The 24,669-nt window shown below is 38.2% G+C and overlaps 4 protein-coding genes across 5 annotated transcripts; 2 read left to right on the forward strand and 2 right to left on the reverse strand.

Annotated features, from left to right (window-relative positions):
- Window positions 1-180: 180 nt before the first annotated feature.
- LOC117565708 (mitochondrial magnesium exporter 1) lies at window positions 181-2,251 on the reverse strand. 2 transcript variants are annotated; one of them, XM_034244953.2, is made up of 6 exons: window positions 2,099-2,251; window positions 1,621-2,025; window positions 1,117-1,549; window positions 742-912; window positions 499-683; window positions 181-405 (listed from the first exon to the last, which is right to left on the reverse strand). In XM_034244953.2, exons 2-5 carry the CDS (start codon window positions 1,729-1,731, stop codon window positions 514-516), a joined length of 885 nt encoding a protein of 294 aa, XP_034100844.1. In that variant the 5' UTR covers window positions 1,732-2,025; window positions 2,099-2,251; the 3' UTR covers window positions 181-405; window positions 499-513. The 2 variants fall into 2 exon arrangements, with proteins under 2 accessions (XP_034100844.1, XP_034100845.1); XM_034244954.2 differs by having other exon boundaries at window positions 181-435.
- Window positions 2,252-2,702: 451 nt separating this feature from the next.
- LOC117565695 (probable basic-leucine zipper transcription factor R) lies at window positions 2,703-5,369 on the forward strand. Its single transcript, XM_034244931.2, has 4 exons — window positions 2,703-2,831; window positions 2,910-3,351; window positions 3,438-3,967; window positions 4,566-5,369. Exons 2-4 carry the CDS (start codon window positions 3,298-3,300, stop codon window positions 5,203-5,205), a joined length of 1,224 nt encoding a protein of 407 aa, XP_034100822.2. The 5' UTR covers window positions 2,703-2,831; window positions 2,910-3,297; the 3' UTR covers window positions 5,206-5,369.
- A 1,511-nt stretch (window positions 5,370-6,880) lies between these two features.
- LOC117565661 (trifunctional purine biosynthetic protein adenosine-3) lies at window positions 6,881-24,036 on the forward strand. Its single transcript, XM_034244883.2, has 7 exons — window positions 6,881-7,433; window positions 12,867-13,114; window positions 17,668-18,317; window positions 19,022-19,247; window positions 19,554-19,969; window positions 20,934-21,980; window positions 22,548-24,036. Exons 1-7 carry the CDS (start codon window positions 7,257-7,259, stop codon window positions 23,846-23,848), a joined length of 4,065 nt encoding a protein of 1,354 aa, XP_034100774.1. The 5' UTR covers window positions 6,881-7,256; the 3' UTR covers window positions 23,849-24,036.
- Window positions 9,145-10,141, reverse strand: LOC117565722 (pupal cuticle protein). Its single transcript, XM_034244971.2, has 2 exons — window positions 9,973-10,141; window positions 9,145-9,883 (listed from the first exon to the last, which is right to left on the reverse strand). The coding sequence occupies exons 1-2, from the start codon at window positions 9,988-9,990 to the stop codon at window positions 9,350-9,352; spliced, it is 552 nt and encodes a 183-aa protein (XP_034100862.1). The 5' UTR covers window positions 9,991-10,141; the 3' UTR covers window positions 9,145-9,349.
- Window positions 24,037-24,669: the final 633 nt, after the last annotated feature.

The following is a 24,669-nucleotide window of genomic DNA, read 5'->3' on the forward strand; positions in this document are numbered from 1 at the left end:
TGAATTTGCTTACACCCAGTTGTTTCCGAAGCAATGTAAACAGTGTGACCGCAACAAAAGTTCATATACTATTATATTTTGCAAAATATACCAAATATTACTAGCTTGGTAACACTTTTATAAAGCACTAAATAGGCGCCACTTTTAAAATGGTTAAGCCACACTGATTGTGAAACGAAATCCACTAAATACAATATATTTTAGATTTCGTTAAATAATAACAAAACAGCACAGTATTATATTTTCATAATAAGTTTCGTTTCCATTTCATAACTTTCCACGCAGCAACTCGGTAGTGCCAATCTGCTTCAAAAATGTAGCCCCACAACAGCTGATCGCTCTGATGCCATTCACGTATGCGAGCGGATGTTTTTGAAAATTTAAAGGCCACTATTCAAATTATTTCTATTTGGCAATTACATAATGTTAATTATACTATGTAAGAACAACAGTAAAAATAGCTTCTGTGTGGCTAGCACAAAATCTTACACTACTTACATATGTACGTCTAGTCTAATTTAACAAATCATTGGCCAATTCAACTCCTATGAATACGGCGGCCGTTGAGGGAAAAGCGCGTATTAAAATGGGCAGAACACCACGATACAACGCCTTAGGACCTTCAGTGGCCATTAATTTCCTAAAAACACTTCTAATGCCATGTTTGTATGTGCCCTCGGGTGCTGTAAGCGAATGTCAATAGTGAGAGAATAGCAAGGTTAAGATATTTGGCACACTTACCTGATTGCAGTCGACTCTTAAGTACATCGAAAGGCACCGCTAAAGACCAAAAAACAATGCCAGCTGAACCGCCAGCTAAAATTGTGGACGTTGGCGTTATGTGTCCTGTGCGTCGACGCGCCAAATCCTGCAATCCCTCATAGACCACAAAATAGACGCCAGTGGGTGAATCTGTAAAGAAGGAATTTTATCAGCAGTCGTATATAGAATTCCTTGTCACGAATTTTAACACAACATAATTTGCGACACTTTAGTATGCAATATGTACTTAAAATTAGAAACCATTGTGGTTTTCTTTGTTAAGCTTAGACATAAATCATATTAAGTATTTTAATCAGAGCTAAACAAAGACTCGGATTAACTTGGCTCTCTTACCTCTCAGCACGCAAGCGCAGGTGCCTTTGAAGAGACTGCGCAGTCCGCCTTGTTTATACAGTTTAAAAGCCGTGTCCACCATGCCATTGTACATCAGTGGGCCGCCTGTAACAGGTTGTGTTTGCAGCAGCACCTTGATACGATCTGTGGGTACTGTGACAAGAGCCGAGCAGATGCCTGCACCCATTCCAGCCATAAAGATTTGCGAGTACGTTAGTTTAGTTTGGTCATCGGACTGAAAGAGACGTTTCCCCGCCGCGTAAACAGCGAAATCCACAGCATAAATGGGTGTGACGCCAACAAGGGGCGCTGAGATACCGCGATAGAAACCACGCACTCCTTCTTTACTAAATGTCTTGACAGCACAGTCAATGATGCCTTTGTAGCGAGGGGGTTGTCCAGCTGCCGGTAAAGGCATTGTTTGGAGACGCACCTGATTAGAAAAGTAAACAAAGAAAGTTGATGACAAGTGGTTAAGATGATTATGTCAACTCCTTCTCTTACTTTAATTGTGTCCAGTGGATAGCCAGTGAGCACACTGCACATGCCACCAAAGCCGCCGGCAATGAAGGACTTGGCGGGATTCGCTTTTTGATCCGTTGTGACTGTTGTCATGATGATTTCACTCTCGTAGTATTTACGTAAACAAAGCGTGAAATATCGTCAGCTTAGTTGTTGTTATTGTTTTTGATGAAACATGCACGTGTGTTTGCCTTGGGTTATGTTATCAGTGAGCTGCTGGACTGTCGTTTGCTGTTTGTGCTAATAAAATCAAGAATTTCGGCGGCGAGCTCAATTTCCATTGCGAGCAAGTGGATAAGACTTATTTTAATGCAAACATATGTTCGGCCATCTGTAAGCTAGCATAACACGCTTCTGTTAGTTAACAGTGTGCGTCGATGCAACGCACTGTAAGTATACATTTTTAGGATTAACAGCTGCAGTGCTACTGATCGGAGCGAAATGCATTGCAAATATTTACCAATTTCGTTAGCTTCGTATCGATTGCTGATTGTCGGACTTGTGCTGTTTTGTGTGTTTGTTTATATTTTTAAAAATAAGAATTTTGATAAGCTCACATGTTCAAAAACTGTGAGTTTAAATAATATAATTACACAAATCACAGTGCTAACATTAAAATACTCTTCATGTTAATGGCACGTAATGAAGGCTGGTTGCCATTTGTTGGAAAATATTAAGATGAAAACTTGCAAGCTTTCGCTATATATTATTAAAAGTTTTCCAAACTGATTTATTTATGATGCCATGACAACGTAAATTTACGCGAAATTACATAAAAATAAATAAATTTTAGTTGTATTTGTATTCTAACAAACTTACTGATTTATATTAAACATTTAAAAAATTTAAAATATGGAACAGAGAAAAACGTACACATAATTTTTTATTATGGTAACACTATTAATCGCTATGCTCTTCTATACTCGATTGCTGTGACAATTTTGATGTATCAGAAAATCGGCATTCAAAGCGATTTCTATCTATTTTTTAAAAAATATACAACAAATTACATAAAAAGTTTTGAAATGCATAAATCAACAAAAAATATTTGTATTTACATAATTTTATTGGCAGCGAACAGCAGTGGGACTATTAATTATATATTCTATGTATTTTGGTATTAAAATACTATAAATTATTAGAGGTGTATTTTGTTGTGTGCTGGAAGCGGCTGTCAGGTGTAACAGTGTTGGGTAAGTATCAATACTTCGATTCACTGTCATATTCTTTGGTATTTTTTTGTTCATTAAAGGATATTTGGTAAATTGCAGGTTGCGGTCACACGCTATCTCACTGTGGCGAGCAAAATTGTTGCGTATGTGTGTGCGTGCCAGGCATATGCATCATAGCATATTTCATTGTTTAAAACAATCATTTTGTGCAAAAAGTTGTGCAAAATCATATGTAGAACTTATGTCTGATACAAGTGCGCAGGTATTATGTATCAGTTGTAGTGCGAGCTGCAGTAGCAGGCGCAAGAGAAGGAAGTGAAGCAGCTGCAATAACAACAAACAACCACAACAACAACAACCAATCTAGATTTTTGTAAAACAAAAGTGAAAAGCGTAAGAAAAATATATAGTATATATATTTGTACACAAGCAAAACGCACACGCAACGTGCTCGTTAATTCCCAACAACTAAAGAAAACCGATTGCAATGTCCAATGGTGACGATGTGCTAGACAACTGGGAAGAATTAGACGAGGCAGGCGTGAGTATTAAAATGACACATTACAGCATCAACAACAACAAGAAGTGCAAACAGAACATTATGTTAATGGAATTATTGTTTTACAGCTTTGCATGACGTTGCAAACAAAACTGCAGACCGCCAACAACGACGACGTAGACAGCAGGAGCAGCAGCAACAACAAACCAATTAAACCCGCCACCTCAACGATTCTCGTAGAGAAGAACACTAAAATGAAAGTTCTACAACGTCCACAGTCGCTGCAAGAAAGCAGCGTCCCGACTGCTGCATCTGCAACAGCCGCGCCCAAGCAAATTATGATTGCCAAAAAGCCAGCGGCGCCTACTGCAACAGCAACAGCAGCATCAACTGGACAAACAGATGGCGATGTGAATGCACCTGTTATGATGGTATTGCACAAATCGGCCAGCGAATATGATGCGGCCAACTATGCTAATCCCATCAACAATCAAACGGTCAAAATATTGCGACGCCCCGCCCAAGCAGAGGAGCGACGTGATGCGAATGGCATGCGGCCCAAGCAGCCGATTAAGACGCTGCAACAGCGTGAACAGGAATATGCGCAGGCGCGACTTCGCATCCTGGGCAGCGCCAAGAATCCCGAGGACGATAAGCCGTTAGTATTCTAGATGTAGAATAGAAGTAGAGGTCGTTTAAAAGAGAAAAGTCAAGTGATGGTGGCTATAATTTACAGATAGCAGCTATGCTCTCGAAGTATCTAATAGAGTATCATTTACTTAGCTGCTTCAAGCATCCTTCTGCTTCCGTTTTGAGTCAAAGCAATACATTTATTTGTTATTATTATTGTTACAATACCTTAGAAGTGTAGTATGATTCACTTAGTCTCTTCATAAGAGAATGGAATATGGAATGTAAAGCAAGTTGCCATTAGGATCAAGTGAAGTACTCCAAGTATTGCGACTGTCTTTAGAATTGAATATAGTATAGTATAGAAAGTACATTATAATAGATTTGAATGCAAAAGATAATTAAGTGCAAATTATGTTGCCATTAGGATCAAGTGAAGAACTCCCAAGTATTGCGACTGTCTTTAGCATTGAATATAGTATAGTATAGAAAGTACATTATAATAGATTTAACTGCAAAAGATAATCAAGTGAAAAGCTATGTAGATCTTTAAAAATGTGTTAGCCGCAGTTTGACACTCAAATTTAAGCTGGAATTACTAAACTATCTAATTTTCCCATTTGCAGTGCCACGCCCACAACGCCAGTTAGCAACGCGAGCACAGCGCCCGTGAATTCGACTCCCTGGCAGGCCGAGTCCACGCCTTATGCTGCCAACTTCAATAACAATAATAACAACAACAATAATAGCAGCAATGGACCAGGACCTGGAGCTGCAGCTGGTGCTGCTGTTGGACCCGCTGCCGGCATGCATCGCTCCAGTTCGGCACCGAAAATGTCGCAATCCGCCACGCCCATGTACAACTATAACAACTATTATCAGGCGCCACCGCCGCCACAACAACAGCACACGCCAGCCATGAGCTATATATACTCAGCACCCATATTTCAGCATCAACGTATGCCACCCTATGGTGCAGGACAAGCGGCGGCGGCAGCAGCGGGAGCTGCTCCAACGCCCAATCCTCAGCAGAGCTGGTCACCGGTTGTTGGGGGCAGCGTGTCGGCAGCTTTGTTGCGTCAACAGTCAATGCATTCGCCGGCGTTGCATCATCAACAGCACCAGCAGCAACAGCAACATCACCAACAGCAGCAGCAGCCAGCGACGGCGCCTCCACAATATGCACATCCTTACAACGATAATGTGTTGCGGCTGCCGAGAGGTCCTTGCCCCAATGGCACCATTGGCTTTCAGATGCGTCGGTAACAGACGACGGGATGCAACAAAAACAAAACCAACAGCAACATCAACAACAACAATTACTTTAATTTCAATTATCCAGTATGCCACATTTTTGTAGCGTACTTTCAAAACTTGTCATTATTCTGAGATTTGCAATTGAATAATTACTTTTTTGTTTGTTTTCTTTTCTTTTTTGTTGTTGTCTTTCACATATTATTATTGTATAATTCTTTGATTTTTTGTGGAGATATCGTACGCAAAAAAATATGTAAACAAATTTATGACGGAGTTTGGTAGTTATCTTGTAAATTTACAAAACAAAATACATTTTTTAATGCCTACTACTAATATTAAACAACAACAAACTGAAAATAAAATAAAAAATATTTTACAAAAAAAAAAAACGAGCAAATTTTACAAATGTGTTTAATCGGTTAGCAAGGTTCAAATGTTACTAATATTTATAATTTGAAATGCTATATGGAGTTGATTATTTATAATGGCATTTTGTGTTGTGCATTAAATAAATAATATTGATAGATGTGTTTTAATTTACAACTTCAATGATAAAAACTAATTGTTATGATCATTTAACTCTTATTTTAATAATTTAATATCTTAAAGATACTGAAAATACTTTAGAAAATTATTTCAACTCTTAAATTGCGGTTTTTAATCTTTACAAATATGAGAACATTTCACCGTATGTTTTGGATAAATGTGGTTCTATATGTCTACACTTTCAATATTTCTAAATACTTTTACTTTTTAATGATTCACTTGATTTATTTCAAGTTGTGGAATTTGAACAATCCATATCGAAATTAAACGCGCTTTAAAAAGCAAGTTCAATAATCTGTTCAAGTATAAATTGTACATATTTAATTTTAATTATACAAATGCAGTATATTTATTTCCTTAACCGATATCAGTAAATAACATTTCGGGCCGATCAATAAATTAATTTCAGTGTTCACGCTTAATGCATGTAAATTTAATTGCATTTTAAATACCTAACAACTTTGTGGGGAATTTCAAGATTTCTCAATTTGTATTAACACTGTTCGATCAACTGAATAAATTTGTTAACAAACACTTTTATTTAAATTATTGAATTGGAATTGCCGAATTAATCTTGAATTTTTGCTGCTGCAGTTACAGTTACATTTACCCCCACGATTGCAAAGGCGCCAAAAGGTTATCGACGATGTTTTCGTTATTTTTCGCAGCTTTTCACAAAAACAGCAACAGCAGCATTGCAATGAACCAAGTAGGCGACATCGACGCCAATACATTTTCAGCCAGTTTTCTTATCAGTGGACAGCAACACAAAACAAGATTGAAGTGCACCAAATGGTTTGTCGACATTTGAATACCCTACTCATCTAGCATAGAGAAAGGCTTGCACAGAATACGTGCGTTAGAATGAAGGTGTTTCATGTACTTCGTGGGTGGAACAGTTCTCTGCAACGATCATGCAATCTTTGCAAAGCGTGCGCTAGAACGAAACAACTATAGTCTCCAATTGACTCGTGTTCAAAATCATTTTGCTTTCTGTGTTTGTCAATTCGTTATGCATTACGCTCATTAAAGGGTATAATAAATCCAATCGGTTGCTGTCGCAGTCATCGTTAACGTCATGGATCGGTTTACCTAGCTTGCTAGGGTCGGGCATTTGGAGTTTTTGCTACACATAAAATATTCAATTCAATGCGGTTTCAGTTGTAAACGCGTCGTCGTGAGGTGCGGTTTAATACGTGAGAAGACCCCCCAACTGCAATAATAACAACAGAAACATAAAAGCACAAAGCATAACCCAAAAAGCTGCGCTCACTACTCTTTCCCTCTCATTCGCAGTGCGCTCTGACTCTCACAGTTCGTTCGCTCTCTCGCTTTGACTAAAACGCGCAGATCGCTCAACACAACACAGCACAACACGTGGGCAACACGAGCAGACAGCAAAAACAAAAATTTAATAACATTTTGTGTGTCTAAATAAAAAACGTGCGTAATTTTTGATTACTGTTTTGTGTGTGTCACGAAAGTAAAAAGAAAACGTGAAACGCTATACAAAAATGTCGCATCGCGTGTTGGTCATTGGCGGCGGCGGACGCGAACACGCCATCTGTTGGAAATTGAATCAATCTCCACAAGTGGCTCAGATCTATGCGCTGCCCGGCAGCTTTGGCATTGCTCAGCTGACCAAGTGCCAGAATGTGGCTGCTGATGTATTGGATGCGAAGGATTTTGAGGTAAGTTGAGCGCACGCTCTGGAGGTTGATGACTATGGTGGTGGTTACGGTTAAACACCATTGAAATCTGTCCTTCACTTAACCTTCGTGTTGAGCTTAAAGTTACACTGCACTGCAACAAGTCTCCTCCGTCGCTTCGCTGCTGCCGGCTGCAGCGCGTTGCAAATCTTTAGCATTTTATTATCATTTTTGGAGGCCTTCTTTCTTTTTTTTTGCTGAATTTTTATGGTACTCAGTTAATTTGGTTTTAATGCTAACCGGGGCTCATAAATGAATCCAATCAAAACCATAACAGCGTCCAAAATCTTTGCAATCTCTATCCGTACTTATGCGTGTGTGCGTGAGCGCGTTTGTATATGTATGTGTGCGTTCGTGCTTGTGCTTGGCTTGCTTTAACCCTTGTGCTGCGCATGGTGTTAAAAGTTCACGCGAAGCGTTGACGTCAAAACGCAACCTTAAAATAGTTTCTTTGTGCTGTGCAACAAGTGCATAATATTATTATCAAATTTGATTAATTGAGAGAATCAAATTTGAAATATAATCTTTATACTATATTTGTAAATTGAAAGTAATCTTTATTCATTGTTTTAAGTATTTGCTGTGGAATTTTGTTTGCCACGGAAAAGTGAAAACCTTTTACTTGATTTTTGATAACCAGAAATATTTGAAATAGATGTATGGTGCAAAAGAGAAGGTAATATATTATAGCAAAATAACTTAACTTTCTAAATAAATTATTAAATTCAAAATTCATAAAAGATAAATAAATAATTTAAATAAAAATATGACAAAGGCCACAATCTATTTACTTTATTTTATTGTATTCAATCATTAATTTTATAAATTCGTTCATATGGTTTTTTTATGATTATTATTATATTAAATTGTAACAAATATGAAAATTTCTATAAAATCAGTTTCAATTAATTTGTTGATTCGATTTTTTAATTTATAAAAATTAATATTTTAATTTAAATTTCTAAATTGGTATTTAATCTGTGTGCAATTATTTTATAAAATAAAATCTGTAATTATAATATTATATATTAAGCACAGCATATTTTAAAAATGATTTTAAGTTGAAAAGTTGCTATAGAATAATTCTTATGAGTAGTTCAAAAACAATGTCAAGTATTTCAAATAATATTGCAAAATGCATTTTAGCTAAGGCTATTTAGGAAGTGAAACTAAAAAGATTATATTATAATGACTTGCTAAAACGCTGTTACCAAGATGCTTTCTTATCGCTGACTCAATAATAATATACAGGTCGATGCAAAGGCCTTGCCCAGATTGTCTGGCAAAACTTTATGATATGTTTTTTTCAACTATTTTGAACTATTATAAAAGGAACTTAATTTGTTTAGCGCCAGTTATAAAATGCTAGGTAGCTTCCAACTTCCGTGCAGTAAATGTAGATTTAATAAAATGTCAAATACTTTTACAATGGGTTATTCGAGTGCCGTAAAAATTTGTCAATCACCTTTTTGGGGTATTATACATGTTTATATCCTTAAGTCATAACATGTTTTCTGCTTAGTCTGTTTGAGAGATCTCGAAACTCATTTTTAATTCCGTCATAAATTCCGTTACCCATTAGCAAGTCCAGCTGTTGTTAGCCCCTTCTTCGCCTCACTCCGCTGGACAGATTAGCGTCTTCCCGACTGGCGCCTCCGTCTCGAATGAAATCGAGTCGAGTATAAACAATTCGTTTTAATTTTTTATATTTTATTTTTGTTTATACAAGTATAAAGTATGCGTGTATATAGTATATATATAAATTGTGTGTGTGTGTGTGTTTTTTTTTGCTTTGCTTTGCCTTAACACTTCTATATATCGTGCCTTAATTTATTGTTTAGATCAAATTCACAGTTTGTGTTGCCGTCCCGCCCCGCTAACTTCCCCAGCCCAATGCTTTATTGCCGCCTGGCGGAGTAACGTCTTCTCCTCAGCGAACGCTTTGTGGGCGGATGTGTAAGATGGACCACCTTGGGAGTGGTGCTGGGACGAGTTCGTGGCGTTGTTGGCGCATGAATGTTGCGGGTATAGACCTTAAAGGCCTCCGCATCGTGGGCCACAGTCTTCACTTCCCCGGTGTAGTAATCCTTCACCTTGTACGGATGATTGCGAATGTACTCCAGGGAGCGAAGTATATAGTCGGGTATTTTGGGAATGTGATCCCCAACGGCATAGTATCCCAGCTCATCGGCCACATAGCTAACGCTGACCGGTGTGCCCTCGGGTGAGGTCCAACTGGAGCCACCTTGAACGGCAATGCCGCCTAATCCGGATTGTGTGGCCGCAATGCCATTGGATGTCTCGTAGGCGTAGCGATAGTTGCCATCGGGTTCCACTTGCAGATCGTTGTGCAGCGTTTGCGTATTGCGATCCGAGTCGGGCACATAGAGATTGGCAGCCTCGATGGCGAGCAGCGCAAATGTCAGTTGAAGCTTGAAAAGTGTAGTTTTTTTGACAGGTTAGTTTAATTCCATTTAGTTGAAGTTGAGTGAAGTTGATGAAGCGACACTTCGACACTTACGAACAGATTAAGCCACATTTTTTCTCTAGTTTTTTTTTTTTTTTTTGAATTCAACAATCTTTGCTAATTATGCTGATTATAATTATAAGCTTCTTCGTCTTCGTTTCGTTTTAATTTTTAGTTCGGGGGAATCTCTTCTCGACACGGCTGTTCGTTCTAGCGCTTGAAATCAACGACTGTTTGGTTGCTTTTGGCATGCTTTCGTTTTTATATCCAATCTGCTCACTGTGATTATTTTTGACATTTTGTTGTTGTATTTTGTTCTCTGGAAACCCAGTTCCAAAAAACCAACAACAACGATCTCTCAGCGTGTGAGAGAGAGAGAGAGGGAGAGGAGAACGGAAAGGCGAAGGCGGTAGTTTCGACGTCTTCGACGACGTCGTCGTCGTCTGGCGCTCGTCATCATCATCTTCTTGAGCGGCAGTCATAAATTAAATGATTTTATTTTTATTTTCATTTAAATTGTTGTTGGTCTTTTTCATTATTTTATAATTATTATTATTTGTTTTTGTTTTTTGTTGCTGTTGCTGTCTACTATATCATCGCAGAATGGTTTGTCGTTGCACATTTCAGCAAAGAGCCCACATCTCTTCACTAAATAAAGTCATGTAATCGAAATTTGGGTATCGGAATCCGGATCTCACTCTCAATTTCAATCTTATTAATCTTTAGAGGAATTGGATTCGGAATTGCATGCCCTACTCGAAGGTTGTGTGGCACTTTAATTTGTGATATATTCACAACATATATACGAGTACGAGTATTTTTGAATATTACCTTGCATTCCATATTCCGATCCAGCTGCTGCTGCTGCTGCTTTGGCGAAGGCAAGAAGAATTCGTTGAACCTCTCAGCTGAGAAATCCAGTTTTCAGGTTCATTGGGGGAAGGTCTCTAGTCTAGGCAGAATTCGCAAATTTCATAATTTGCATTCCTCCATATTAAAAATATTTTTGTTTTGAAGCTTCTGAATTACAGTTAATCTATAGAAGCAAAATGCTTTTTATTTTTATTCTTCATTTTAATTTTTACTTCGACTAAAATCTTTTAAAAGGCTTTCAACAATTTCTCTTACTTGTCACTTTCAATTCTTCCGCTGAAATATAATCCCAATTTATAATATCTCAATTCAGTTTTTTAATTACCTTAAAACATACATTTTCGGAATGTTTATTTGAAGAAGCATAGGTATTATTATTTCCAAGAAAAAAGATGAGAAAATTGGTTGGTATTTTAAATTTCTCAACCTTGTTCTTCAAATTTTCTCTTGACCCAAGTTTCTATTGTTATTAATTTACATACTTTTGCTTTTCAAGCTCTGTCATAAATAGTTTTAAAATGCCCTCATTTCTCAATCTATTGTCTAGACTCTCTGGAGTTTCCATTTCTTTATGACTCTCCATATTTGCAAATGGTTGCAAATTCCGCATTAAGTATACGTATTTCATTTTTGCAAACTTATATTAATAGATGCGCTCACACTTTTATTATTCTAAAGCTGTTTGAGCTAAAAATATAAATATTTTTTTTTTGCATACTCAACACAATCCATCTACGCTTTAATAATAATAATTTTAGTATTTGTTTTTATAATACTTTTGCTATTTACGTTCTTTTGACAGCTTCGACTTTCCATTTCGTACTTTGATGTTTTCCTGATAGAACTGTTAGTGACTATAAATATCGTAAAATTAAGCCAAAATAACAAGTTTAATGCGCTCTCGCATATATTATAAAACTAGAGTTCATAGATCTTTTCATAATAGTTTCGTTTTGCTAGCCGTTTTTTTCTACAAAAAATGCTGTCAAACTATGTATTTCCATTCCCATTCCGAAAGTAATCCAACAAAGCGTAACTAACTCGAGACATGTCTAAAGTCATGATGTGAACGCATATAATATATTTTGAATTTTGTATTTTGTGTTTTTTGGTCAACCGAATACAGTTCTCGTTGCCGAATTTGATGATTTGCATATAGTATGCAATAAAGTAAATCATGGGAAGAAGATAAAGACAAGAAATGTTCTCTAACCAAATTTGGAAAGTAGTCAGAAATTCCGAGAAGCAAAAACAACAAGAAACACACACACACTCACGGATTTTTAAAAGTTCAGCTCGATGCTCAATGCTCGATGCTCTCCCCACAAAATGCGTCCCACTGTTTTTGTTTGGCTAGCGGGAAATGGAAACCTTGGCCGGATTGCCTAAAATGGAGGCACTAAATGGCAAAAAAGACGTCACAGCCATGACTCCCCAAAATAACCCGAATATGTTTCGGGAGATGATGATGCCAACGATCATTGAACGTACTTGAACTCTCTCATCGGAGTTTTTAGGGGGGGAATCTTCTTTTCCGATGTGCTAAATGGTCTGGAACGCCGTTGCACTGATTATTATTATTGTTGTTGTTGCTGCTGGCGATTAAACTCATTTCGCCAACTGGCGCCAAATCGATTAGAAGTCAGACTAAGACGCAGCACAGTTCACAAAAAATAAAATTGGAGTCACGTTCCCCCGCTCGGTGCATCGAGAACAAAACCGGATGATCAGGGCCCGGATTTGTGTTGGGTTTTGTGTTAATAACAACAACAACGACAACAACAACAGCAATCGCAGCAAATCTGGGCATAGCTGGCAACTGAGTCAGTTCGACATTCACCGAAGATGATGAGAGACAATGAGACAATGCACCCAGCAAAAAGTTTTAATGGCAAAACAATTAGGAAGGAATTTGTGAATTTGAATTTTAATTCTTGGCGTCGACAAATTGATTATATAGCATCGCCGTCTTAAGATAAATGATCTTGATCATCTTTTGGGGATTGTTCTAATACCAATTTACATATTTATATTCTTTATCTTGTTTTTTTTTTTGTATTCTGCGTTTTTTCCAGGCCATTGCCAAGTGGTGTAAGCTGAACAAGATCACGCTGGTGTCGGTGGGACCCGAAGAGCCGCTTGGGTTAGGCCTGGGCGATGTTCTGCGCCAAGCTGGCATCGATTGCTTTGGGCCCGGCAAGCAGGGCGCCCAAATCGAGACGGACAAGAAGTGGTCCAAGGACTTTATGCTCCGACATGGTATTCCCACAGCACGCTACGAGAGTTTCACGGACGTGGATAAGGCCAAGAAGTTTATACGCAGGTGAGCAGTGTTGAACCAGTGTTGCAAAATTTGAGAATTACAGTTACGAAGACCTGACTAAATTTCGGTTTCATAGAAGGTTTTTAGAGCCTTTAAATATAGAGCTGATATGTTAACCTTTAGTAACTTATTTCCATAGAGTAATTTTCTCTACTTTATATTTAAAAGCTAGGTAAAAATTAAAAAAGGAGAAACTAAATTTGATTTTCTTCAATGTTGATTTTAATGATTTTCACCTTAAATTATACAATAATAATTATATAAATAAACTATCGCTGTTAAGTTAATAGCAATTAATCAAAGCGTTAGACTTGCCAACAAATATTTCCTACTAATAGTTAATAATTGCAAAATAATGAGACATAATTCGATTTCAAATATTTATTATGTGAGTGCGAAACGAATGTGAATATCAATTAATCAAATGAATTGTTGATGTTATTTCTTTTAATTAACTTCATATAACGGTTATTAAAATATAATTGAAGAATTCAAATAAAAATATATTTCTATTAAAAATTACCAATTATTCTTAAATTATAAACGGCTGTCACAGAAACCGAAAGTACTATTTATTTCCTTTATTATAAAAATGGTTCGCTTCGTTTTCGATTTATACTATAATAAAATGTTAAACTTTTATCTTGGCTTTTAATGCGGTTCAATTACATTAAATTGTAGAATCGAAACTGTACAACAAAGTTTGTTCTTATACCCGCTACACATAGGGCAGAAGGGTATTATAACTTTGTGCCGGCAGGAAATGTATGTAACAAGTAGAAGGAGGCATCTCCGACCCTATAAAGTATATACATATATTCTTGAACAGCGTCAACAGCCGAGACGACCTACCCATGTCCGTCTGTCCGTCCGTCCGTATGAACACCTAGATCACAGAGACTATAAGAGATAGAGCTATATATTTTCGACAGCATTTGTTATGTTTGCACGCAAATCAAGTTTATTTTAAATTTTTCTCACGCCTACCTCCGCCCCCACAAATTGTCAAAAAATCCACTACCACCCACTATAATACACTGCTTTGTGTAATTATTATTACCTTTCCATCAACTGATGTTGCAACAACAAAATTTTTAATGTATAATATAATGAAAATGTACAATTTTATAATGAAAACTAAATTTAAGGTATAATAAGTACAGACAGTTTTTTTTTTCGAGTCGAAGGCCCCAGCAGCCAGTACTCTCTTCTCTATTTAAATGTAGTATTATATACTAGATTTAATATAATAAAATAAATAAATATTACCTTTCCATCAACAGATATTGCAAGAACAAAATTTTTAATGTATTATTAGCAACAAAACTGCATCATTTATGTTTAAATAAGAAACGAATATTGGTAGATCATTTTTTAAATTACATTAATATTCAAGGTTCGACTGAAAGGATATATGCAGGATAATCATAAGTTTATTAACTTTTAAGTACTTGATCCTCTATTGAAAGCGTCTAGAGGCTTAAAATTTGCTACATCAAAACATAAATAACAAGTTAGAAAGCTACAGTCGAGTGTGCTCGACTGTGAGATACCCGCTACCCATTTTGAATAAAAGCAAAATATTTTCAAAATACATATAGGGAAAATACTATATCGATGTAGTACCACATTCAAAATATACCATAGACGGCACAATGTACCAGATTGTCGGCCAAAGCAACTAAGATCCCTCTAAAGTATGCGTTTTTGCCCATACAAAACTACCAAATTTTCAGGAATCACAATTACTAGTTATTATTGTATACTATATATAAAAATTCTAGCTTTTATGCTTGTTATTAGATTTTTTCTGATTTGCGGGGGCAGAATTGGGCGTGGCAAAAATTTGAAACAAACTTGATCTGCGTGCAAATGTTGTCGAAAAAAATTATAGCACTATCTCTTATATTCTCTGAGATGTGAGAGTGTTTCATACGGACAGACGGACATGGCAAGATCGTCTCGCCTGTTGATGCTGATCAAGAATATATATACATACTTTATAGGGTCGGAGATGCCTCCTTCTACCTGTAGCATACATTTCCTGTCGGTACAAAGTTATAATGCCCTTCTACCCTATGGGTAGCGGGTATAAAATTTCCATTCAAAAAATAAATCGCTCCATTAAATAGTCGATCGTTTTATTTTTCAGAACGCAATTTCTTCATGCACCAATTATATATGAATGATTACATAATTGAGTCAAATGTGGGAATTTCAGCTTTTCAGTTTATCACTTCTTCATCTCTTCTGTGGGGCGAATTAGCATCTTAACTTCTTTAAGGAAAATGAATTGCCCACTTGGAAAGTTCCAACAAAATGGATATGGTGTATTTAAGCTACTGCATGAGAAACAACAAAAATCTATAAATTTGTGTATTCCTTCGTAAATAAAAATTTGCAATATTTACCAAATATCACAATCATTGTACCACCAGCCACTTTCATGCCAGACTGCGCAATTACGATTATCATCTTCGTCGTTGTCGTGATCGAATGTTGTGAATTTCATGTTTTCACTGTCTCTCATGTCATCATCAATATTAGTTCCATTGAATTTACCCAAATTCAGTGCATATCCATTATCTTCATCGGATATTTTGAAGTCGTCATAACGAGCGTTGTAGGTTCTTCCATTCAGTGCAACCAAATGTATGTAAAGTTCGAAACGTTGCAAGCTCGTGATACGATGTATTTTCTCTAATCCAAGAAAGAAATCACTTTCAAAAGAACCGAAACCCTTGCGATACGTTGCCCAATCCCTAGTGAAATTCTCATATTCCCTAACTCGTTGTTGTATTACAATCCATCCAGGTCCAGCTAACTGACTATCGCACAAAACATTGAATAAACCTATGCCAGAGACATTGAGTTGATGGACTCCTGAATGTTCTCCGAAAGGGATGCATGTTGTGGCATTTAATTTATCAAGTTCAGATTGACTTAGCTTAGTTTCACTTTCTGTTAATTTCAATTGAAACTTTTTCTGTTCTTTTCTAATGTTCTCTGATGTCCTATTTAATTTGTTGTTTTCTGAACGACATAACTGAATATCTTTTTCATGTTTTATTATTATAGATTTACTCTTCTCTAATTCCAACTCAAGTGTTTTTTGACGTTCTGTGTTATTTTTAATATTCTCACTAAATCTTTTTATATTTTCATCTTTTTCAATTAAACTAGAATTAACAGATTTTAATTGAACTTGACAATTTTCTAAGTTGGTCGATTTATCTGTTAGTTGTTCTTTTAATTTAAGAATTATATTTTGTTGTGAATTAATTTCAGATTCAGATTTATCAACTTTATTTTTACACAATTGCAAATCGTTGTCCCCTTTGATTACTTTGTTTTTATACTCATTTAATAGAGCTGCCTCCTTCATGAATGTTTCATGAATTCTTACAATTTCATAATATTTTTCCATAAGATCAGAATTTAATTCACTTATCTGCTTTTCCTTAGTTTCACTTTGTTCTAACTTATTTCTGAGCTGTCTAATAATATCGAGCAACGGTTTCACAGTTTTTTGGTCTGATTCATACGTCTGAAGAAAAAGTAAACACTTTAATCACTCTTTATTCTTCTTAGTATTATGTCTTTGATCTCACTTCATCTCCAGTTGTTGTAGCCACCAAGAATATTTGAAGGACCATCAGAAACAAAACTCCTTTAAATTTTATTCTGCCCATTTTAAATGTTTCGACTGCCCGCAAACAAAATGAATTTGGAACTGAATTTCGTTATTTCGTTAAAGTCATTGAACATCTGAAGCAGATGTGGATTCCGCTCAATCGATCTGAACGAGAGAGGTCAAGTAATGATAACCTAGAGTCTCGGCCTAGATTCTCTGTCGGCAGAAGAAATTTCAATGTCGGATGATTGTCTGTAATTTTTTTTAAATTCGAAAAAATAAAAAATATAAGCTCGAGGCATAGAATCATTGCTTATCATTAGGAATAGCAATAGGTTCTGTTCTGTTTGCTCCAAGCAGCTTCGTCTTGAAGACCCATCGACAGCAACATTGTTTTCAATTTCTTTCAGTCGCGTGTTGACGAAATTAAGCTCGAATACTTTCAAAACTACAATGGGGCAACTATTTGATTAGCAAATTTAAAAACAACTTGATTAAATTAATAAGAGTAAATTATATCCACTACCCATAGGGTAGAAGGGTATTATATCTTTCTGCCGGCAGGTAATGTATGTAACAGATATGAAGTATATGTAACATATTCTTGTCAGCGTCAACAGCCGCTCAGCCGATCAGATAAAAATTGTCGAAGTGATTAAAGAAATAATTTTGTATGGGCAAACACGCCTACTTTATAGGGGTTTTAGTTGATTTGGCTGACAATCTGGTATATTTAGCACAATATACCATTTGCTATATTTTTTGTTAGTATTCTGTATATTTATATATTATTTCGGTATATTTTGAGAATAATACCGCAATATTTTGTTCAAGCAAACTCGACTGTAACTTTCTTACTTGTTAGACTTCTTTTAGACCTATCCCAATATAAATCTAAATCTCTCTCATCTTTTTGCAGTGCTCCCTATGCCGCCCTGGTGGTCAAAGCAGCTGGTCTCGCGGCTGGCAAAGGCGTCGTCGTAGCTGCCAATGCTGAAGAAGCCTGTCAGGCTGTGGATGACATTCTGGGCAGTCTCAAATTCGGTCAAGCGGGTTCTACGGTCGTTGTTGAAGAGCTGCTCGAGGGCGAGGAAGTCTCGCTGTTGGCCTTCACCGATGGCAACACGATACAAGCGATGTTGCCTGCCCAGGATCACAAGCGCATCGGAACTGGCGACATCGGACCCAACACTGGCGGCATGGGCGCTTATTGTCCCTGCCCCCTGATCAGTAAACAAGCTCTAGAACTTGTGCAGGTTGCAGTGCTGGAACGTGCCATTAAGGGTTTGAACCAGGAACGCATTCCCTATCAGGGTGTACTCTATGCTGGTCTGATGCTGACACGCGATGGACCGCGAGTGCTGGAGTTCAATTGCCGCTTCGGAGATCCCGAAACTGAGGTCATTCTGCCCCTACTCGAGTCCGATTTGTTTGAGGTCATGCAGGCCTGCTGCAAGGGCACCTTGAACAAACTCACGCTGCAGTGGCAGAACAATAAGTCCGCGGTTGGAGTCGTCGTCGCCAGTGCCGGGTATCCAGCGAGTGCGACCAAGGGTTGTGTTATCAAAGGTAAGAAAAATATGATATATATAAATTAGTCAGGGATTATAAGGTTATACTTTTTGTAAGTGGTTTTTGATCACTTTTATATTAATTGAAAAGTATCTCTTTTATTATGATTTAAATAAAAACTAAAGTAATTCCTTGATTTCCGTAAAATAAAAACTTGTTCAACTTCGAAATTTAAAAGTAACACCTTTATTATGATTAAAATAGAAATTGTAAATTACTTCCTTGATTTTTTAAATCAAAACTACTTGAACTTTGAAATATGTATTCAAATTTGTTAGCTACTTTAGTTAAGTGAATCTTACGGAGACTAATTCTGATTTTCTTGAATTATTCAACTCAATAGTGGAATAAAGAAATAACTTTTTCAAAATTCGCTTTAAAATTCACCAAATGAGAAATGTTTCAGGATAATTCCCAAGGAACTTTGTTGGGTTTAAAACTTTTATTAATTTTATTGCAATCTGTATTAATTTAAAATATATTACATATTTGGAAAATTATACGAGCTAGAGTTGTGTTAAATAATGAGCAAAATATAAGACTATTATCTAATTACTTCCGCTATTAGGAAGATGTATATCTCCAAAACTAAAAGATGTAGAGTAAATATAGTACGAAGTTAAGTCCAGCATAACAATTAATATTGCGAATACTTTAAAAGCGATAGAATTCTTCTTTAAACCTTCATTATTTGCTTACAGGCTTACCCGTCGACATCGACAAAGAAAAGCTGATACTCCATAGTGCCCTGGCGCTGAATGCGAAGGGAGAACCCGTCACGAATGGAGGACGTGTGCTGATCGCGATCGCACTGGATGCGAGTCTGAGAGAAGCCGCAGCTCGTGCCACCAAAATGGCAGCTGAGATTAGTTTTGTGGGAGCACCTTCACAATACCGCACGGACATTGCACAGAAGGCATTCAAAATGTAATTCTGATAGTTGAACAAAACAGAAAGCAAATGTAACAAATAAAGAAAAAGGCATTAATAGAAGTGAGGTTATGTTGAGCTTGTAATTTTGGTTATAAATGGTGCAAATTACGTTTCTTTTAGATGTGAAGTGAGGTTATGTTGAGCTTGTAATTTTGGTTATAAACGGTACAAATTAATTTTGGTTTAGATTTGAAGTAATACTAATCTTGCAAGATTGTTCGCTTATACACTTTCTGCTTCATTTCTCCCTCTCTTTCTCTTCTTTCTTCTTTCTCTTTTCTTTGCTTGCTTCCTTTACAGGACTCCAGCTCCTTCGCTCAGCTACAAGGACAGCGGCGTGGACATCGATGCTGGCGATGCTTTGGTGCAACGCATTAAACCCCTTTCCCGGGGCACCCAACGTCCTGGCGTCCTTGGTGGCTTGGGCGGCTTTGGTGGTCTCTTTCGCATCAAAGACTTGAGCTACACTCAACCCATTATTGCGGAGGCCACTCAGGGAGTCGGCGCTAAGATCAAGTTGGCTTTGGAGCACAAACTCTACGATCACATTGGCTACGATCTCTTTGCCATGGCTGCTAACGATTTGCTGGAGCTGGGCGCTGAACCGGTGGCATTTCTAGACTACATCGCCTGTGGCAAGTTGCAAGTGCCTCTTGCCGCACAACTCGTCAAGGGCATGGCCGATGGCTGTCGGGATGCGCGTTGCGCTTTAGTAGGTGAGAAATGGAGAGAGAAATTGAATGGGGATCTATACAAATGATTTACTGATTATCTATTCTCAAGAAACTTCAATTCAATGAATCGATAATGAATAAGGTGATAAATATGTGAGAAATGAGGAGAGAAATTGACTAGGGATCTATATAGAATGTATTATCGATTATTTATTCTCAAGAAACTTCAATTCAATGAATCGATAATGATAAAAAACTGATTTAGGCTAAGGGACAATCCTATTGAGATTCAATATCAATTAAGTGGCTTGGAACTTTTTATTTATTATAAAAAATAAAGTGTAAAGTCAGTTATGGCTAAAAAGTAAGAAAGTACAAGGAAAGGCTTTTTGAGTAATGGAGTAAAGCGATAAGGGAAGTTGAATAGAGAGAGATCCCGCCACCTAAGTTAATTTGAAATCAGTTCCAAGATCTTAACCATTTACAACTTGTAGAGAAATCTATTGCTAAACAACCTACTTTGCGGATTTTAAGGGATAAAACAAGAGAGCTATAATCAGCTTTTGTTCAGAAGTAATAAAACTCAAAGATAGATCTTCAATTAGGGACAAAGTTTAAGGTATTAATTACTAAGCATAACAAACTAACTTAAAGATCCTAAGCTTAATGCAATGATAAATAACCTTAACTAAATGAATTCAGGGGTGTTTTCCATTGGAATGAAGGAATATTTAAGTAAACTAACTAAAAATCTATAATCTAAACTAAATCATAAATAATTCTTAACTTATGTATTATGAGAGAATCTTTTCTGCGGAATTCAGGGGTATTTTCCATTGGAATGAATGAGTATTTATTAAACTAACTTAAAAATCTATAATCTTAACTCCATGATCCATAACTTCATCAATCCTTAACATATATATTATATTATGAGAGGAACTTTCCTGTTTTCCATTGGAATGAATGAATATTTAATTAAATTATTTCCTTATCCTTCGTGCAGGTGGTGAAACAGCAGAGATGCCTTCTCTGTACGCTCCCGGACAGTACGACATGGCTGGCTACTGCGTTGGGTTGGTGGAGGAGTCGCGATTGCTGCCCCGCTTCGATCAATATCAGTCAGGAGATCTTCTGATTGGGCTGCCCTCGTCTGGTCTGCATTGTGCCGGCTTCAATGAGCTGCTGACGCGACTAATAGAAGCCGGCGTGAATCTCAAGGAATGTTCTCCAGTGGCTGGCGGAGATCATGGTTTAAGTGTGGCTCAGGTGTTGGGCACTCCGACACAACTGTATGTGCAACAGTTGCTGCCTCATTTGCAGGCGGGGCAGGTGAAGGCGGTGGCACATGTCAGCCATGGATTGTTGCACGATGTGGCGCGTTTGTTGCCCCAGGATTACGAAGTTGTGCTGGACTTTGGAGCGGTGCCGGTGCCCAAGATCTTTGGTTGGCTGGCGGGAAAATTGCGACTAAGTGCAACAACTTTGCTGGAGCATCACAATTGTGGCATTGGCATGGTGTTGGTGCTGCCCCAATCGAGTCAATTGTGGCGCACTTCGTTGCCTGGTGCCAAGGTTCTAGGTGTATTGCAGAAACGTCTGACAAAGGAGTCGAAGACAAATCGCCTTCAAGTACGCAACTTTGAGGACCAGCTGCAAAAGTTGGCTAAACCTTTCGGCGGATTGGGTGATCAGCAATTAACGAGCGAACACTTGCAACTCACTTCAACTGCGCCCGTGGCACGCGAGGATTGCTTTGAGAATGCGTCGGGTTGTCGTGTGACTCGCTTGCCTGCTCACTACAAGGATCCCATTCTCATACTGGGCACCGATGGCGTCGGCACCAAGCTGAAGATCGGCCAGCAAATTGGTCGCAATGGCAGCGTTGGCATCGATCTTGTTGCCATGTGTGTCAACGATATTCTCTGCAATGGCGCCCAGCCCTACAGCTTCTCCAGCTACTACGCTTGTGGCAAGTGGCAACAGCAGTTGGCCGACGAGGTCGCCAACGGTGTCTACGAAGGTGCCCAGCAGGCGGACAGCAGTTTCATTTGTAAGTACGGGGGACATTTTGCTTAATCTAAGTTCTAGTTTAAAGCATCAAGATTGCCAATTGAAAGTTTATTTATGAAGAATTCCTTCTAAAAATAATACCCTCCTATGCAAGTCGCTATAATAACTGGAATAATTATCCCCTAAATTCAGTTGGAAAAGTCAGTCCGGGAGAATTTAGAATGGAAACAATTGAGGAATCGATATCACATCATAAGAAGTCAGTTAGGGAGAATTTTGAGGGAATCGATTTCATATCATAAGAAATAAACTGTTTAGAGGGAGATTGACATCGAATTGCTAAATGTGGGATAAAAACAAATTGCTAAAAGCAGGGGAAAAAATGCCCCTTTTAATTTGTAAATATCAAAGATGAGTTTTCTCTGGTATTCAAGTTAAGAGAAAGGTTAATTAGCTAACGTTTAACTAATTTGCGTTGATTTCTGGAAAATAGATAGAAGACATGTAATTAATATCAGTCAAAGAGCTTAGACATCAGCTCTTAGGATCATCTATATGTTTAAGTATTCTCAAGAATGACTAATCCTCACTCCTAATCCTCTTTCAGCTGCCCACACCGCCGCTCTCCCCTTGCTGTATGAACCCCAAGTTTACGATCTCGCTGGCTTTGCGCTGGGCATCGCTGAGCGTGCTGGGATTCTGCCGCGTGTGGAGGACATACAACCAGGAGATGTGCTGATCGGATTGCCATCTTCGGGAGTGCACAGCAATGGCTTCAGTTTGGTGCACGCGGTGCTGAAGCGAGTTGGGTTGGGTTTGACCGACAAGGCGCCTTTTAGTGAACGCACGCTGGGGGAGGAACTCCTGGTGCCCACCAAGATCTATGTGAAGGCGCTGGCACCGCTGCTCAACCAGCCCAATCATGGCATCAAGGCGCTGGCACACATCACAGGTGGCGGCCTGACCGAGAATATTCCCCGAGTGCTTCGCAAGGATCTCGCTGTGCGTTTGGACGCTAACAACTTCCAATTGCCTCCGGTCTTTGCCTGGCTGGCAGCAGCGGGTAACATCACTCCAGAGGAACTGCAACGCACCTACAACTGTGGATTGGGACTCATCCTGGTGGTGAATCCCGCCCAGGTGAACACAGTGATGCAGCAGCTGCGCTACGCGGAACGTGCATCGATTGTGGGCGAGGTAATTGTCCGCAAGGATGCGAAGAAGCCGCAAGTGCAGCTGCAACACTTTGAGGAGTCCCTAGCACGCAGTCAACGTCAGCTGAAGTTGCCACGTCGCCGGGTCGCTGTGCTCATCTCGGGCACTGGCAGCAACCTCCTGGCATTGGTCAAAGCTACGAGGGATTCTGCACAAGCGGTGCATGCGGACATTGTGCTGGTGATCAGCAACAAACCGGATGTATTGGGTTTGGAGCGTGCCAAGCAAGCGGGCATACCATCGTTGGTCATTTCACATCGCAATTTTGGCACTCGCGAGGATTACGATGCCGAATTGACGCGTCACCTGGAGGCAGCTCGGGTCGATCTCATTTGCCTAGCCGGTTTTATGCGTGTGCTCAGCGTTCCCTTCGTCCGTCATTGGCGCGGTCGCCTGGTCAACATTCATCCCTCGTTGCTGCCCAAATTCCCGGGACTCCATGTCCAGCGTCAGGCTTTGGAGGCGGGTGAAACCGAATCCGGTTGCACGGTTCACTTTGTGGATGAGGGCGTCGACACGGGAGCCATCATTGTGCAGGCCGAGGTGCCCATTCTAAAAGGCGACGATGTCGACACTTTGACGCAGCGCATCCATCAGGCCGAGTATTGGGCCTATCCTCGTGCTTTGGCTCTGCTGGCAAGCGGCGCCGTTTCTCTGCCTCCAGAGAGCAAACCCGTCTCGAAGAAGAACTAAACTCAGCACCTTGAACTACTCTTTAAACTGTTCTATAAATAAAATACATTCGCAGTATAATGTTGATAACACCTCTACTCTTGAATTGGGTATTTCCATTCATAGAATTAACTTGGACATCTAATTAAATCTAAAACCAATTGTCGATATTATACTGCGTTTATAACTTAGCTTTAATTATGCAATCTTTAATCATAGTCGCTTGTAAATACGGATTTTGACAAATAAAATGCATTTAATAACAAAAGTTTAAATATTTTCTAAATAGTTACCTAATAGGTTAATAGGTTCTTTGACTCATCATTCTCATGGGTTATTGTAATACTAATTAAAAAACAAAACACATGAAGAATAAAAGTATTATTATCTAAATAAGAGGTTAATTGCATGCAAATAATTCATATTATAAAACAAGTAAGAAAGCTACAGTCGATTGTGCTCGACTGTGAGATACCCGCTACCCATTTTGAATAAGAGCAAAATGTTGCGGTATTATTTTCAAATATACCGAAAATACTATAAAAATACTAAAAATATACCAAAAGGTATATTTGGTATATCGATACAGTGCCACATTCCAAATTGACCACAGACGGCACAATATACCAGATTGTAACCCAAAGCAACTGCGACCCCGTTTTTGCTCATACAAAAGCATTTCATTAATAACTTCCATAATTTTCATCTTATTGCATCCAAATTTACAGGAATCATAATTCATATTGTCATATACTATATACTTACATGCATACACACTGCAATTCTATATGTATGTACACATGCTGTACTATATAAATGAGCAGAACTTCACATTTTCGAAA

Source organism: Drosophila albomicans, chromosome 2L (genome assembly GCF_009650485.2).
Source record: "Drosophila albomicans strain 15112-1751.03 chromosome 2L, ASM965048v2, whole genome shotgun sequence".
In the NCBI taxonomy this organism is placed as follows: domain Eukaryota; kingdom Metazoa; phylum Arthropoda; class Insecta; order Diptera; family Drosophilidae; genus Drosophila; species Drosophila albomicans.

Bases quoted from the DNA above. Each gene is read 5' to 3' on its own strand.
- LOC117565695 (XM_034244931.2), top strand. From the start codon at position 3,298: ATGTCCAATGGTGACGATGTGCTAGACAACTGGGAAGAATTAGACGAG. The intron at 3,352-3,437 runs GTGAGTATTAAA...ATTGTTTTACAG, and splicing joins AAGAATTAGACGAGGCAGGC to CTTTGCATGACGTTGCAAAC. The intron at 3,968-4,565 runs GTTAGTATTCTA...TCCCATTTGCAG, and splicing joins AATCCCGAGGACGATAAGCC to TGCCACGCCCACAACGCCAG.
- LOC117565708 (XM_034244953.2), bottom strand. From the start codon at position 1,731: ATGACAACAGTCACAACGGATCAAAAAGCGAATCCCGCCAAGTCCTTC. The intron at 913-1,116 runs GTAAGAGAGCCA...CCTTCTTTACAG, and splicing joins CTGCGCTTGCGTGCTGAGAG to ATTCACCCACTGGCGTCTAT. The intron at 684-741 runs GTAAGTGTGCCA...ATTCGCTTACAG, and splicing joins TAAGAGTCGACTGCAATCAG to CACCCGAGGGCACATACAAA.
- LOC117565661 (XM_034244883.2), top strand. From the start codon at position 7,257: ATGTCGCATCGCGTGTTGGTCATTGGCGGCGGCGGACGCGAACACGCC. The intron at 7,434-12,866 runs GTAAGTTGAGCG...CGTTTTTTCCAG, and splicing joins TGGATGCGAAGGATTTTGAG to GCCATTGCCAAGTGGTGTAA. The intron at 21,981-22,547 runs GTAAGTACGGGG...ATCCTCTTTCAG, and splicing joins GGCGGACAGCAGTTTCATTT to CTGCCCACACCGCCGCTCTC.